This window comes from Rhinolophus sinicus, linkage group LG01 (genome assembly GCF_036562045.2).
Source record: "Rhinolophus sinicus isolate RSC01 linkage group LG01, ASM3656204v1, whole genome shotgun sequence".
In the NCBI taxonomy this organism is placed as follows: domain Eukaryota; kingdom Metazoa; phylum Chordata; class Mammalia; order Chiroptera; family Rhinolophidae; genus Rhinolophus; species Rhinolophus sinicus.
The window spans coordinates 141,911,202-141,926,703 of record NC_133751.1 but is presented as its reverse complement, the minus strand read 5'-3'; the positions used below and the strand labels follow the sequence as shown (position 1 = coordinate 141,926,703).

Genomic DNA, 15,502 nt, shown 5'->3' with positions numbered 1-15,502 from the left:
TACTACATTACCTGTCAGGGTATATTTAGAATGTCAGAAAAATGAATTAGAAGATTGACATTTAAAATAAAAGCTCATGAATGGAAAGAAGGTTCTCAGTAATAACGGTTATGTTGATAGTTGTCATTTTATTGAATGCTCATTTGCCAATCATGTAATATAATTGTTTGTCACATCTGTGATAAGGAATGGATGAGTTTTTTGTTGTTGTTCTTTTTTGTCTTGAAACTGACATTTGAATTCATATCAAGAGTAGAAAAAATTGATCAGGGGCTTTAATGGAGAACAAGGGAATGTGTACTGTCTCAGAAGCAAGATGGAGTTTGTTTAGGATAGAGCAGTGGTCCTCAAAGCATGGCACTCAAATGCATAGTATCAGTATTACCTGGGAAGTTACAGAAATGGAAATTTTCAAACCCCACATGAGACCTACTGAATCAAAATCTGGGGGTGGGGCCCAATAATCTGTGTTTTTCATCAGTCTTTCAGATGATTCTTTGAGAAACTGCTGAGATAGCAGATCCCACCCACAGTAGCGAATGTTAAGAATATGAAATAAGACTGAAAGAATAGTGTTACGTGTAATATTTAAGGTATTTAGTGACTGTTGGCATAATAGGGAAAGTTAAAGGGTTTCCAAATAATTTAAGGGTAAATAGAGGCAAAATAAAACCTTTCTCTAGTATTTTGATGATAAGAGAAAAGCTCAGGTTTAAGACGATGGCTTTTCTTGAGTAAGAGCAATCTGTCAAGAAAGAATAAAGAAAGAATTGAATGATAGATCTTAGAAGGTTTGGAATTCAAGTGTATCTATGAATAGTTATGTTATGAAGAACATATAAGGAGACAAAAAGAAGGAAAGAGATGGGGGCAGGATATTAAATTGTCTCTGAAAGCAGTGAGTGCCAAGGTTGAGAACCTCTCCTCTAAGAGAAGGAGAAATACTAGGCTCAGTTTTCTTTGAAGCAAACTTGTTTTCCATAATGTAAGAGACTAATCTCCTGCCCCACTCCTCCAAGACGGGGTTAATAAATAGAAAGAGTATGAACCATACAATTTTAGCATAATGGTTTTCAAACCTGAATTCACATCAGAGTCATCCATTGATCTTTAAAAAGTAAAATTATAAATATCTGAATTTCAATCTATATGTAAAAAAATTCTCAAATGATTCTAATTTTCACTTCTATTCTCTATTGAAATGGACTCTGTATCAAAATTCCATGGCTTTATCAGATCTTAGCCACCTGGAAGTGAAACAAAAACACTAACGAAGCAGGTGTGATGAGTGAAGCAGATTCTGGGATCCTAGACAACATCACTGAAGATGGTTTCTAAGCTATTTTAGGGACTCAAAAGAGGGAGCAAGTGAATAAATTGATCACACAACAGGGTTGGGTTAAGATAGTGTTCCATATATGTTGAACAGTAGAAACAAACAGATAGATACTAAGTTTGAAACGAATTTTGGAAATATAAAACTGTATGGACATGTTTACTGTTTGGATAGGAGTTATAGATGTCTGGTGTTATTCAGGGCAGTGCTATCCAATAAAAATGTGTGTGCCACATGCATGATTTTAATTTCTTAACTAATTTTTAATGAATTTTAATAATCTTTTATTTCACCCAGTATATACAAAATATTTAACATGCAATCAGTATTTTTAAAAATTGGCATTTTTTTTTTAGTAATAAATTTTCAAAATCATTGTGTGTTACATACTGATGGGATATCTCAATTCAGACTAGCCACGTTTCATGTACTTAGAAGCTACATTTGACTAGTGGTTACCATATTGGACAGTGCAGGTATAGGAATTCTAGGAGCAGAATTTTGGGCCATAGTAAACTGAAACCTGCAAAGATAATATAGCTTTGCGAAGGCCCTTTTCTCTAAAGTACAAAATAATTTTTTGCCTAAAAGCAGATTTTACTTTCATCAAACAGCCAAGTATTCTTTGCATTTAAACATATTTGGGATAACATTGGTAGAGGAGTTTTAAATATTGCTGTTTTTATTTTTAACCTGTGTTTTCATGTTACACTAATATTTTTTTTCTAATGTCCTTAAAGATGACTTCAGTACAATGGATTTGGGTTTTTTGTTGGTTTTAAAAAAATTTTTTCCAGATATTTTTAGATGAACTCCACGAACATGGACAACTGCATTCTATGTCATCTTGGATGGAATTGTATCCAACAATTAGTTCTGACATTAGATTCACTAATATGCTTGGTCAGCCGGGTGAGATTCTCTTCTTTCCTAACTTATAGTTATGATAGTAGCTGGAGTGGGCCAGAGGGGAAGGTGGTTGTATTGGGAAATGGGGGTGGGGGAGTGTGCTTTATTTTGTTTTATAAACAAAAAATAATAATTGCAGCTCTTTGGTTAGAGCTAGCTTTTGACTTCTTTAGTTTTTTCATTAGGATCAACTGCACTTGACCTTTTCAAGTTTTATGTTGAGGATCTTAAAGCACGTTATCATGATGAGAAAAAGATAATAAAAGACATCCTAAAGGTAAATAGTATACTATTAACTGTTAACCTGTGGCATATTTTAAAAATTGATATCATATTCTTTTGATATTTGTTATTAACAAGGTTTCTGTTTTTTAGGATAAAGGATTTGTAGTTGAAGTAAATACTACTTTTGAAGACTTCGTGGCAATAATCAGTTCAACTAAAAGATCAACCACATTAGATGCTGGAAATATTAAGTTGGCTTTTAATAGTGTAAGTTACCGTCTTTACTATTACAGACAACTCATTTAACAGTACGGTTTTTAATGTATTCAGCCAAAAGTAGGCTACTGAAATAAGGGAATATGACTAGGATTTCATAAAGTAGTAGTCTTTCAGGGTAATGTTAAAGAAAGTAATGTGTTTAGATGATGGGCTGATGTTAAGCTTCCTTTGTTTAAATTAACTGGTGTTATAAATTGGCCCTTAACTTATAAATGATGGGAGAAAACTTAAGAATAATTATTTCAATTAACAAAATTATAATTGCACTATTGTAACTGACTGAATATGATGTCTAAAAGTTACTAGAAAAGGCAGAAGCCCGTGAACGTGAAAGAGAAAAAGAGGAGGCTCGGAAGATGAAACGAAAAGAATCTGCATTTAAGAGTATGTTGAAACAAGCTACTCCTCCAATAGAATTGGATGCTGTCTGGGAAGATGTATGTATATTTGTAAATTTTTCATAATGAACTGTTACCTTTACAACTGAAGATAAAAATACTTTTAATTCCTTTTTATATTATAGCCACAAAAATAAGCTGAAGTTATTTGTAGAGTATATTAAATATATTGAGGGTATATTAAAAGTATGAAGCCAACTGTGGCTCTGCATTTAGGAATATTTGTTAAAAATGGTATAGACTTTAGAGGAAAGGAAATAATCTAGTAGACTTTGAGGGGACTGGGCTCTCACCATTTTCACTTGTGCTATGTTTCCTTTTAGTCATGTTGGTATTAATATATTTATTCCATATCTGAATTTTTCAGATTCGGGAGAGATTTGTAAAAGAGCCAGCATTTGAGGACATAACTCTAGAGTCTGAAAGAAAACGAATATTTAAAGATTTTATGCATGTGCTTGAGGTAATTTAAGTATTCTCATAATTGGTTGAAATGCAAAAATATATAAAAATATAAACAAAAATTAAGGAATTCAGAATGAACAAGTATGTTTCTTAAATTAGTGCTTTTATACAAATGTAGTTGCCTGGAATGGTTAGGGAATGTTTTTCTATAGAAACTGCTTTCAATGGAAACAAAGCTTGCGTGGGAATATAAAGATTTGTTTATGGAGACTGTCATGCAGGGTGTCATGCTGGGTCTTTGGTCCCGCTCCCCATATGAGAACGCAGGACATGGTGAGGCCAAAAAGGAACACCCACGGAGCCATAGGTAGGGGAGTCATACCACTATACTCTCGCTGGTGGCTGGGTTGGAGAGACAGGAAGCAGGAGCCACAGAAGCCGCAATCCACACTCCGCGCTTGCTAGCTCAGCCACGGCAGTTATATCAGCGGCTAATGGCTAACAGGCAACAGCCGATGGCCAAATAGTCACAGCTGATGACCATCTACTGCCCAAGCCAGCACCTTTCCATGTGAGGCTGAGAGCCTAGAAAATGCTCTCTGGGACTCTGTCCCCTCAGAGACTATTCATATTTTGACAGTATTTTAGGAATTGAACAGCCACATGTACTGACTACCATATTGCCCCTGAAAATAAGACCTAACTGGAAAACTAAGCCCTAGCATGATTTTTCAGGATGACATTCCCTGAACATAAGCCCTAATGTGTCTTATAGAGCAGAAATTAATATAAGACTGGTCTTATTTTGGGGGAAACAAGGTAGCAAACCTAAAAGAAAACTTACAATTATGTAAAGCAGATAAAAAAACAGCTTTTAAGCACATTTCAAATATACTACGTTAGATGTGTTGAAAACTCAGCAAGGTTCTGAAAAAAATGAAATTAGTACATTTTTGTTGGAATAGGTAATGATAAAATTCCAAGTTACTCCGTTAGCTGAATAAGAGTATTTTGATGAAGATTTTAAGGTAGGCACTTGTATATAATAAATATGCTAAATGGACCAGTTATTATTGAATAATTATTGAATAATATTTGGTGCCTATGTGGGCCAGGTACTGCTCTAATTGTTAAATAAATATTACGTGTATGAACTTAATTCTCACAACAATCCTGTGAAGTTACAGATGAGTAAGCTGAGGCAGAGAAAAATAATTTGCAGGGGGGTTTCCAACCCAAGCTCTTTGACTATAGCAGGGGTGTCCAAACTGCAGCCCGCGGGCCAACTGTGGCCCATGATCCATTGTTAATTGGCCCGCAGCAAATGCCAAAAATATATTAGTTTACTTAAACCAGGCGAGGCAATACGTACTTCAGCTCGAGTGAGTGGCCTGGCTGTTTTACCACATCTGGCCCTTGGTGAAAAACGTTGAAAAAAGTTTGGACACCCCTGGACTATAGGGTCAGTATTTTTCACAAACATGCTATGCTGCCAGTTATATACAAACTAATACTTTACAAACAAGCTGAAAGCTGGCACGTATTTATTATTACAAAGTTGCATGGTCATTGGGCATAGGTCACTTATTTCATTGTATTTACTCTTCTTGAGTATCAATGTTGACAGCAGTTTGCTCTGTTAATATAGTCACATATACCCTGTATTACTTTCCAGCTGCCTCTAGATTTAGTCCTGTAGACCTCTAAAACTTTTCTATTCAAAGTGTGTTTCAGGCTAGCAACATCTGTATTACCTGGGAGCTTGTTAGAAATGCAGATCTCAGACCCCATCAGTAGAAATCTGCATCAGAGTCATCGTTTGTACAAGGTTTTCAAGCGTTAGCATGTACATTTAATTTTGAGAAGCTGTACCCTGGGTAGTGTCTTAACATTTTCTCCTTGATTTAAGAATCTCTAATAACATTCTTTCATTGTCTGTGCTGGAGGTAAAGTGGTGAGGTCATAAATGGAGATGGTGGTATAGGGAAGGGCTGAACGCATTAGAATAGGTCTCTGTACCCAATAATCTGGCCTTGAGGTAGAAAAGGAAGAAGAGTCAGTATTCAGTGACATACAGAAAAAAAATTAGAATCACTTCTGAGCCAGATTTTCCATTTCCACTTGTAAACTGAAGCTGAATTCATTTTCAAAGCCATAGAAATGTTGGGGCAGGGAGGTTTTACAGCAGCATTCTCCCTTTCCTAGTAGCCTGATAGTTTTAATAAAAGGGTTCAAGTCCACAGACATTTCTTTTTCTGATTTCATGTGGGATTAGATTGCCTGTGGATGGATGTTTTAAGTTTGACTAGGGAGGGAATGCTTCTGTCAAAAGAGTCCTCAATTTTGTATTTGTTTTGAGAACAGCCTGGTTAATATTAGTTCAAGGACAAGTCTGAGATAGTTCTTTATCATGGTGCTGAGCCATCAGATAAACCATATCTGAATGTAATTGTATTTCATGGTTTTTGAAAGCAGTATGACTATTCTGCAAATTATACCTTTCTGGAGTGTGTCGATTATCCCTACTAACTCACACCATTCTCATTCCTATGAAGTACTTTCTTTATTAATACTTCTTAACGTTGTTGTGTTTAGGTATCACAATGAGTGGTTATAAAATGGTTAAGAAGGAACACAAAATAACATTTTAAGCAAATTTAATAGTTTGCGCAGTTTCAAGGGGGTACATCCTAAATATGCAAAATGGAGTTTAAGAACTTGTATAGCTTTTTAAAATTCTTTATGATCTACTGTCTAAAGTAAACATAAACTTTGAAATTTTCTTTTTGTTTTGCCCCTGTAGCATGAATGTCAGCATCATCATTCAAAGAACAAGAAACATTCTAAAAAATCTAAAAAACATCACAGGAAACGTTCCCGCTCTCGATCGGTAAGGAAGTTTATTAGATGGCACCATAAGTGTACTGAAATATTTGTTAGCATCATTATGAATGAAGTTAATTGTGTTGTTTAGGGATCAGATTCAGATGATGATGACAGCCATTCAAAGAAAAAAAGACAGCGATCAGAGTCTCGTTCTGCTTCAGAACATTCTTCTAGTGCTGAATCTGGTAAGCATATCTTTTAACTTGAGTACAGTTATTGACACTTGAATGTTCTCAAATTCTGACACTTTCTCCTTTTCATGCTGTTTAGAGAGAAGTTACAAGAAGTCAAAAAAACATAAGAAGAAAAGCAAGAAGAGGAGACATAAATCTGTAAGCAAGCCTTTACTATTTACACTAGGCGTTTGTCCTTAACTTCCTTGTGGCAGTAGAACTTTTCTCTGTCTAGTCATATATATATATATATATATATATATATATATATATATATATATATATATATATATACATACACACACACACACACAAACATATACACATATACATATACACATATACATATATATATATATATACTCCAATACAGTTTAGGTGGGCACCTAAACTTAAGAGCTTGATAGTTGATCTGTGTCTTAAATCTTCCATTAGTATCTTTTTGGTGAGCTTTGGAAAAAAAAAATATATCTATCTATATCTATATAGATATAGATAGATATAGATATAGATATAGATACAGATACACACCATTGTTAAGCTTTCCACACTGGGTTTTTCAAGTGATCCTAGAGAAAGATGCAACTGTGTGTGTTTTATGTATGTATTACAGCTGTTGTTGAGAACCCCAAGTTTAAATGCTTAACTCCTTCCTCTACTCTAGAGCTTTTTCTCAATGTAAGAGCCTGGGTGTTAACCACAGATCTGTTGAATGAGGTTTTTTTATGCTGCTCAATTGAATTTGTGCATATCTAATGAAGGACTGCTTATTTAGGCACTGACATTACATTTTAAATAATTCCTGCTTCTCAGTAGCAATTTTGAGGAAAGAATTTTATTATACAGCCGTCAATCTAGTATGTGATTAAGTTAATCACAACAGTCTATATACATACCTAAATAAATAAGCCAATATTTTATTGGATTGGTAGAAAATGTAATACCTGGGTGCATTTACGTAATAGATATAATCCTATCTTAAGTATACCTTCATCCCTAATTTAGTGAAACTCTTTTAGTGGTGTATATTACCCTATTAGAATGTCATTCTTCCCAAAGAAAAAAATCACTCTCTCCATGAATCTTGAAAATGTTATAGAACGCTTGAGCTTAACAATTTAAATTTCACCACTCTGGGAACATACACTCTGTTACATGTGGATTTTCTTAAATATTATCTATATAGGGATTTTTAAAAATAGAATGATGTCTCTGTGAAATTCTAACATTTTCTATTTACACAGGATTCTCCAGAGTCAGATGCTGAACGAGAGAAGGATAAAAAAGAAAAAGACCGGGAAAGCGAAAAAGACAGAACTAGACAAAGATCGGAATCAAAACACAAATCACCTAAGAAAAAGACTGGAAAGGATTCTGTAAGTACTTAGAATTCTTTCATACCTGTATTTTCAAAATACAAAAATGGATACTATGGTTAAATCTATGATGGTGTTTAGTGTTTGTTTAGGTCTGCTACCATTAGAGAAAACAATGAAAATTCAGTTAACTACCTTTCGTACAAAAGCTTTTTGGTATATATGGTCATAAATGACCCGATTTCAGTGTCCAAAATTTTGCATTGCTTGAAGAAATAACAGCATTCCATAACTATTATTTTAACTCACTAAGAAAGGATATGGTCTTTTGCTTTGTGCTTGTGAGAAGTGCCATTGGACATTTTCTACCTAACTATTTAAGGAATATAAAATTTAAGACTCAAATCGGGTTCTCTGTCCAGATGTTCACAGTTGTCACTGTTATTAAATTCAGTTTCAAAAGGTATCCAGTAACTTTTAGAAATAATCATTGGAGGAAAGTGAGGGCAAATGGACAGAAGAGGGCTATAAGCCTAAGTTAAAGTAGTCCTTATTTTCCCATATGCATGTGTATGCACGTGTATATGAACACAATCAATCACACAAGCCTTCTTAACCTAGCCATTCCTTCCGCAAGTGCTGTGGGCTTAGCAAGGGTAATGCCTCTGAAGCACCAGTGGAGAGTTTAAACTATGTAGGTAAACCCTGGCCCTCCCTTTGGATATTCTGATTCAGTTGCTATTGGGTGGAGGGTTTTTTAAATGCTGCACTGGTGAATCTGATGGACTTCTTTGATGAAAAATTAGTATTTTCCTCTATGCCTATTAGCAGCTTAACTATTCCTTCCTTACTATAGGTTCAAGGAAATCCCTGAAGGGAAGGAAGATAGGTGAATTTCACTTTTCAAAGGTGGTTTTTTTGTGTTGTTTTTTTTTAATGGTTTCTTCAGCCAAGGTCTTGACCTGCTCATAAATCTTGAATGTTTATCTTGGCACAGTAGTGTGCTTAAAGCATACTTTTTTTATTATATAAAACACTTAGAAGACAATCTAGAATCTGCAAAATTAGCAAGAGTGCAGTGCTTAGGAAATGAACAGCCAGCTTCCATTAAATGGAAACAAGATGTTTCATATTCAGTTGTATAAGAGGAAGAAAAAGAAACTAGTGTGTACCATCATGCCTGATTAACATCTTAATGTTAACTAAAAGCACCATATACAAGTCTAATTCTAAGTTAAGGATTTCTCCTACTTTTGCCTACCCATTGACAGGCTTTTGGGAAAGAGATCAGCCATTTAAACCCTGTGATGTGTCTGTTTCTGTGAAAGAGAATCCATGTAGATTTTGGATTCTTTTTTTCAAAAGTTCATTACTACTTGCCCTGTTGAGTACTAATGTAAATGTAATTATATTTAATGTCTTTTCAGGGTAATTGGGATACTTCTGGCAGTGAACTGAGTGAAGGGGAATTGGAAAAGCGCAGAAGGACCCTTTTGGAGCAACTGGATGATGATCAATAAATTATACCAAATATATGTTTACAGTATGATTTAAAGTCTAATTTTGACCAGGGACTCTATTTTAAAGTTCAATTGAAGTAACACTGGGTTTTAATTATACACAGGAAAAAAAAGTGCATTTAAGTATTGTTATTGTGGACTTTATAAAAGCAAAGGAAATTGAAAATAACTTTCGATTCTGTATCAAGAATCATATTTTCATAGTCATAACTGTCTTTCTGTGACCCTTTCATAGGGCACTGCAGAATGGATTAAAGGTGGCAATTTACTGATACCTGCAGATGTCTCTACTTTGTTCTAAAGTCTTAAGTCATGAGGTGATTTGATTTACTTTATAAAGTTGGATTTTGAAGATATGAGAAAACTTTTTTGATATCTAGTAGTACAAAAAAGGCACCAGCAACTGACTGATAAAACCGCTTTTTTGTGCACTACCCAACTGGTTAAAGCCGATAGGATCTTTTATGGTGAACCCAGAAATAGGTGTTCGTAATGGAAACCTGGTAGACCCTTAACTATACTGGTGCCAATGAGCACTACTATAATAAAGCCACCATTATTTTTTATGAAACACCTGAATCCATTTTAAAAAGGCTATTGTGAGGGCATTATTTTGAGGTGATGTTTAAAACGTTAACATCAAATCAAATTGTAAATTAGTTTAAATATATTGCCTTAAGGACCTACTAAAGAATGTGCCACCAAACTTTAAGTGATAGTTGCAATACCCTTGTCTAAAACAAAAATCAATGTTGACTTAAACATTTCCTTTAACAATTGTCTTTTTTTTTTTTAGTCCAATCTTTCTCTTGCTTTTTTTCATTGAGGAAGTCTTTTACCTTCCCTACTCACTGAAAAGTATTGACTTCGTGGTACACATTCTAAAGCATTTCTGATTTGAATATTTTTGTACATTTTTATCAATTATTAAACCTTCTCTTCTAGCGTGTACTAGTATTTATTTCTATGTAAACTGCTCAGCTCTGAAAAAAAAAATTGTATGATCATTTAAAGATAGATACTAAATCCCTGAAATTTTGCTTCCTTTACCACATAGTTAGGTTACTTTCCTTTTTTAATATTTAAGACTATCATAAATTAGTGCATTTGAGGCCCCTACTCTTGTTTTTGACTATGAATTTCCTATAGAATACTTTAGAGAGGCAATGGTTTGGAGCTAGAATACTATTTACATGCTAACTTTTGAAGGTTGGTAATGTAATTTATACTATATTCCTTCAGTGCAGGAGATTTTTTTTTAAATAGTAAATTTTAGCACATAATCTTTGGTATTATCTTAGGTATTTTTTTATTTTGGAACTTTGAGCGATCCTATTGCAAGTTGGGATTTAGAAGGACAAACAGTTCATTTTATTTTTCCTTTACGATGCTAATGAATTTGAAAGTGGGACTGACCAGGATGACTTTCCCATCCTTGCTCCCTGTTTCAACTAAATCTTCTGTGCACTGTTGAAAGCATCCCCTTCCCCAAAAGTGGGTGGTGGGGATTGTTTCTAAACTTCTCTGCCAAGTCATTTTTCTGCTGTGAAATATGACATGACTTTGTAGAAAGTTAGAATCATTATCTGTAGAAAATGTGAAATAATCAGGTTGCTTGCTTGGGTCTCCTATTGTATATTAGAATGAAAACATACAACAGCTTTGGCGACAGGGAGTTGCCCAGACTTAATTTTCTGACGTCCCATTGTAATGATAGTTAATATTGCCAATCATGTCTAACACTTGACATGGATGTCAGTGGTAGAATCTTTAAAATAAACCTACAATATTGGCAGAAATATTAGTGATGTTTCACAAGAGAATTTGGAATCTGTAACATGTTTTAATTCTATGAATGATGATTTTTTAAACTACAACTTTAAAGTTTTGATTTTTCTATTTAAATAAAAAGCTATTGATGTGTTTTAGCATGTCCTCAAAATAGATTTCTGTATTTCTTATAGAGATACTGTCATATCACAACCTCAAATCCCTACAAAACAATACAAATTCAAGTTTCCCTGTAGTTCACCCGTGAAAATTATTTGATCTAAAAGCAAAACTTGTGAACAAATTACAACTCAAAATACAACCTTGTTATAAAAGGTGTAATTCAAATGACTGTAATCCTTGTCTACCACCCTTTGATGATTTCATCAAATGAGAGTGAGTTGCCAGAAAGATACTGTACAGTCTGAAGGCACAGGTGATGCAAAGATTTTATTAAAGCAAGAGTTCTGTGTGAATATTTTGACCAATTAAAGATTTAGGTTTCTAAATCTTCAGTCTGGTAAAAGCTGAAATGTCTTGAATACTGGTTTTGTTATAATTGAACAGATGTTGAAACAGGAGTTTGAACAAATGTGGTCAAACAGGAAAGTGTGTTTATTTTCAGATGAGGGGAATTTATAATTTTCACTTGAGTCTCAGACTTAGGTAAATGTTGAGGGTTTATCTTCCCTCATTACTATTAATATTAATTAATGGGATTAAATTCACATACATTTAAGATCATACTTAATAGTCAAAATAAGAACTCCAAATATTTGATGTTTTTATTTTCTCCCAGTTAAGTATGAAGAATGCACTGCACGTTTCCCAAGTGTAATTAAATAACTTAGTGCTTTCAAATAAAAGCAGTGGTCCCACATTTTTTTAACATTGTAATGATGTTTCATTATGATCCAAAGTAGCTCTAGCATATAGATTATTCATGTTTTTCAACAATAAAAACATTTTATGCCTCCCAGTAAATTTGAAAATAAAGTATCATAGCTATTCTTTTTTTGACTTTTGCTAATTTGGCCTCATTTTATACAAGTATGACAAGGATTGGCCTAGAGTAAGGGAATCTTAATTCATAGTGGTAGAGTGAAGAAACTGAAAACTAAAACATTAGTGTAAATTTTTCTGCAAAGAAGGTCCATAGTTTTCATTCAGTTATTAAAGGGCCTGTGTCCTGTGTTAAGAAGCATTTGCCTAGATGTTCTGGTTTTCTTCCAGTGTTCATGGGCAACTGAGTGCTGACTAAACAGCCACTTTTATTGCATCTAGAAAGCGGTAGCTCCTTTTATATACAACTTTTTTTTTAAGCCTAGATGCTATTTAAGAGAGAATGGTGGCTAATCAAATAGGGAAGAGTGATGAATGCTTTTTAAAACTTCATAGGATATTTAAGCATATTATGTAATTTAAATGTAAATTACAAAAGTAAAGAACTAAGTAAACATTTCTAAAAGCAAAATCAGGCAAAGCACATTAATTCCTTATATCTTAAATCTGAGACTTCCCTTGGGGATGTATCTCTCAATACGAGGCAGAATTTTATTTCTTTTACATTCTCTAGGTAAACCTGCACTAATTTCACATAAAACGACGTTATGAGTAATTGTCGTGGAACTGTGTTCTAATAGGTTTATAATAATAATAGGCATATAATCTCATTCTGTGGTTCTGGTAATACCAGTTTAATAATTCTTACCTTCCTTGTTCTTACCTTGCTCTTAAGTTTTCTATTCCTTTGACTTCAATGATGGTCTGCTTCCTGTGGACAGGGATTTGTGTTTCATTGACTGCTGTATTTTGTGGATTAGTACAGTGCCTGGCACATAGTAGGTATCTATTGAATGAATGTAAAATATTAGTTGGCAGATGTACTCAGCCAGCATCCACGATACCATCATCTATTAAAGGGCTTGAAAAAGCATCATTGCAATAAATCATACTAACCCACAACTAAAGCCACATACATAATTGAAGTGCACTGAAGATAAGTTATAGTGACTATACCTTTACTGTTACTTCAGAAAAGTCCAAAAGCTTGTTAGTGAGAACTTACAACTTTCATGTGGTTTTTGAGTAGGAAAGGAAATCTTCTGTAATGATTTGAAATATACCTTATTGTATTCATAAATTAGTATTACGCAATAGTATCAGGTTGGTGCAAAAGTAATTGGTGGTTTAAAAGGTTAAAATAATTGCCAAAGACGCAATTACTTTTGCACCAACCTAATTGTTTAAAAAGAGTAACTTTTCTTGGAGGAGCTAACATTTAGGTAGATCAGAGTTGGTCCTTAAAAGCCCTAATGGACACAATAGCAAAATTTCTATTTAAATTCTAAGCTGAGAACTAATTTCAGGCTCTTTTTGACAAAGGGGTCAAGAATGGTGACATGAGACAGGCACTTAAATGTTATTGGAGCTGACAATGGTGAGGTGGGTAGTGGGAAGATTTTGCCCTACTTATCCACACACTTCCCCCCTAGCCCTCCATTTTGTTTAGCTTCTCTACCTGGCCTAACTTCCTTAATTGCAGTAGATTTTGTTTTTTAAACTTGCTATATAAAGACTGCTTTCCTGATTCGGGATCTAGTTCTCATTGTTAGTGATTGATAATTGACTGTTAATTTGGTAACTGCGCTAGGTATAAGGTTGACATTTGCATATCAGGGGAACTGACTAACTCCCCCAGCCCCCGTTTTTAATCATAGACTGTGAAACAATGGCTGCCTAATCAGATTCAAAGTAAGCCATTTCTTGATGCCCTTTTATGCTGTTCTTTGGGGTATCTAAATGTGCTGTTTATAAACATTTTTTGTTTGGTCCTGCCGGCAAACTTTTTTGGTAGGTGTTGGTCTCTTGCCTACCTCTACAACTAAACTGAAGACTTGTTCTGAAAGGTGAGTAACGGGGAACAAGGTTTCTATGTTCTGTGTTTGTAATTACCAGATTTTCTCTTCTGTTTATATATTGTTCTGATGTAAAGAACTTTATAGTTATATAAAATTAGACCTTTTGTAAATAAATATAATTTATTAGAAACAAATGACACCTTTTACTAAATAAGTTGTTTGTGTCGACTTTCACCTTGAAGCATGTCACGCAGCAGTTCTGTGCTGTGAGGTGCTAGTTGCCCACATTGTTTTCTCAGTGTACTACTTTATAAAAAAATCGAAAAAAGTATATTAATACTTCACGCATTTGTTTTTTGCTTCAAATTTCCTGGAAAACTAATACATTAAGCCTTTTGTATGAACTGGGACGATAGTATATTCATCTTTGCAGACATTTCTGATACAATTTAGGAAACAGGTGCCTTAAGGCTAAGAAGAGTTTTATCCAATATTAAAATGAATAGGTATGTGAATTATAAAACTAATGTAAAAGCATATCTTCCAGTGCAAAATGAGGTAATTCTACAAAATCCAGTATATAGAACCAGCAGAGTCTGGTGGATATCAAGCTCCATTCTGTGCTAGGTAGTGTTGAGTCAGCAGGCTCACGGGGCTTTCATTGCAGTGAAGTTTAGTACATTAGGACTTTTTCAGTTAGAGATTTGGGAGTGGAGAACTAGACTAGAGGACTTAATTTTGAGTCATTGGTAAACATCTTTAAAAATGGATGTTACTGGTATATAATGCCCTTGATCCTAACCTCATTTGAACTCATTCCTGTAGTTTGGGTTTGAAAACATTCAGAATTTGTATATTAAAGGCCTGATTTCTTTCACCATGAGGAACGTTGTCCTTGTGTGAAACCAACTGGAGATTCTTACTGCTGAACTTAATTTCTCCCCCTATTTATAAAATAAAGCTTCAACTGCACTGTATGACTGGTACAGTGGGAAGGGCACTGGATTGGGAACAGACTAATGAAACAATGAGTTAAGTGACAAGTTTACACCCCTCTCAGTTGTTTTTTAGCCACTTGTGTAATTTTCTAAAATACAAATTTCCTCGCTTCCCTAGAAAGAATATACTAAAAACAATTTACTACACTTTTCTGATGACTTGCAGTTGTTATTACAATGATAACTGGAAAGAATAAGTTAAAAGGTATGATTTTGGAGCTGTATATCCCTCACTATCAAAATCTATTTGATTCCTTTCTTCCATACGGCAAGTGCTCAAGAGTTTGTATAGGAAGGCATTTCACTTAAAATTTACCAAGTATATTTAGATTCTGAGTTTAACTAGCAAGACACTTTGTAGAATAAGTATACATAAAACTGGCAAAACCCCTAAAATATATCAAAAGACTACAACGTATTACAGAA

At 34.1% G+C, this 15,502-nt stretch overlaps 1 protein-coding gene across 12 annotated transcripts in view; it reads left to right on the top strand.

Moving 5' to 3' along the window:
- PRPF40A (pre-mRNA processing factor 40 homolog A) overlaps window positions 1-10,398 on the top strand; it is a 50,800-nt gene extending 40,402 nt beyond the window's left edge. For 8 of the 12 annotated variants that reach the window (XM_074336467.1, XM_074336463.1, XM_074336474.1 and 5 more), the window contains 10 exons: window positions 2,134-2,248; window positions 2,419-2,522; window positions 2,621-2,737; window positions 3,049-3,186; window positions 3,515-3,610; window positions 6,356-6,442; window positions 6,527-6,623; window positions 6,709-6,770; window positions 7,856-7,987; window positions 9,355-10,398. In XM_074336467.1, the coding sequence (XP_074192568.1) occupies window positions 2,134-2,248; window positions 2,419-2,522; window positions 2,621-2,737; window positions 3,049-3,186; window positions 3,515-3,610; window positions 6,356-6,442; window positions 6,527-6,623; window positions 6,709-6,770; window positions 7,856-7,987; window positions 9,355-9,447 (1,041 nt within the window). In that variant the 3' untranslated portion in view covers window positions 9,448-10,398. The remainder of the gene's footprint in view (window positions 1-2,133; window positions 2,249-2,418; window positions 2,523-2,620; window positions 2,738-3,048; window positions 3,187-3,514; window positions 3,611-6,355; window positions 6,443-6,526; window positions 6,624-6,708; window positions 6,771-7,855; window positions 7,988-9,354) is intronic. The other 4 variants (XM_074336442.1, XM_019751729.2, XM_074336458.1 and 1 more) reach the window with 1 other exon arrangement.
- Window positions 10,399-15,502: the final 5,104 nt, after the last annotated feature.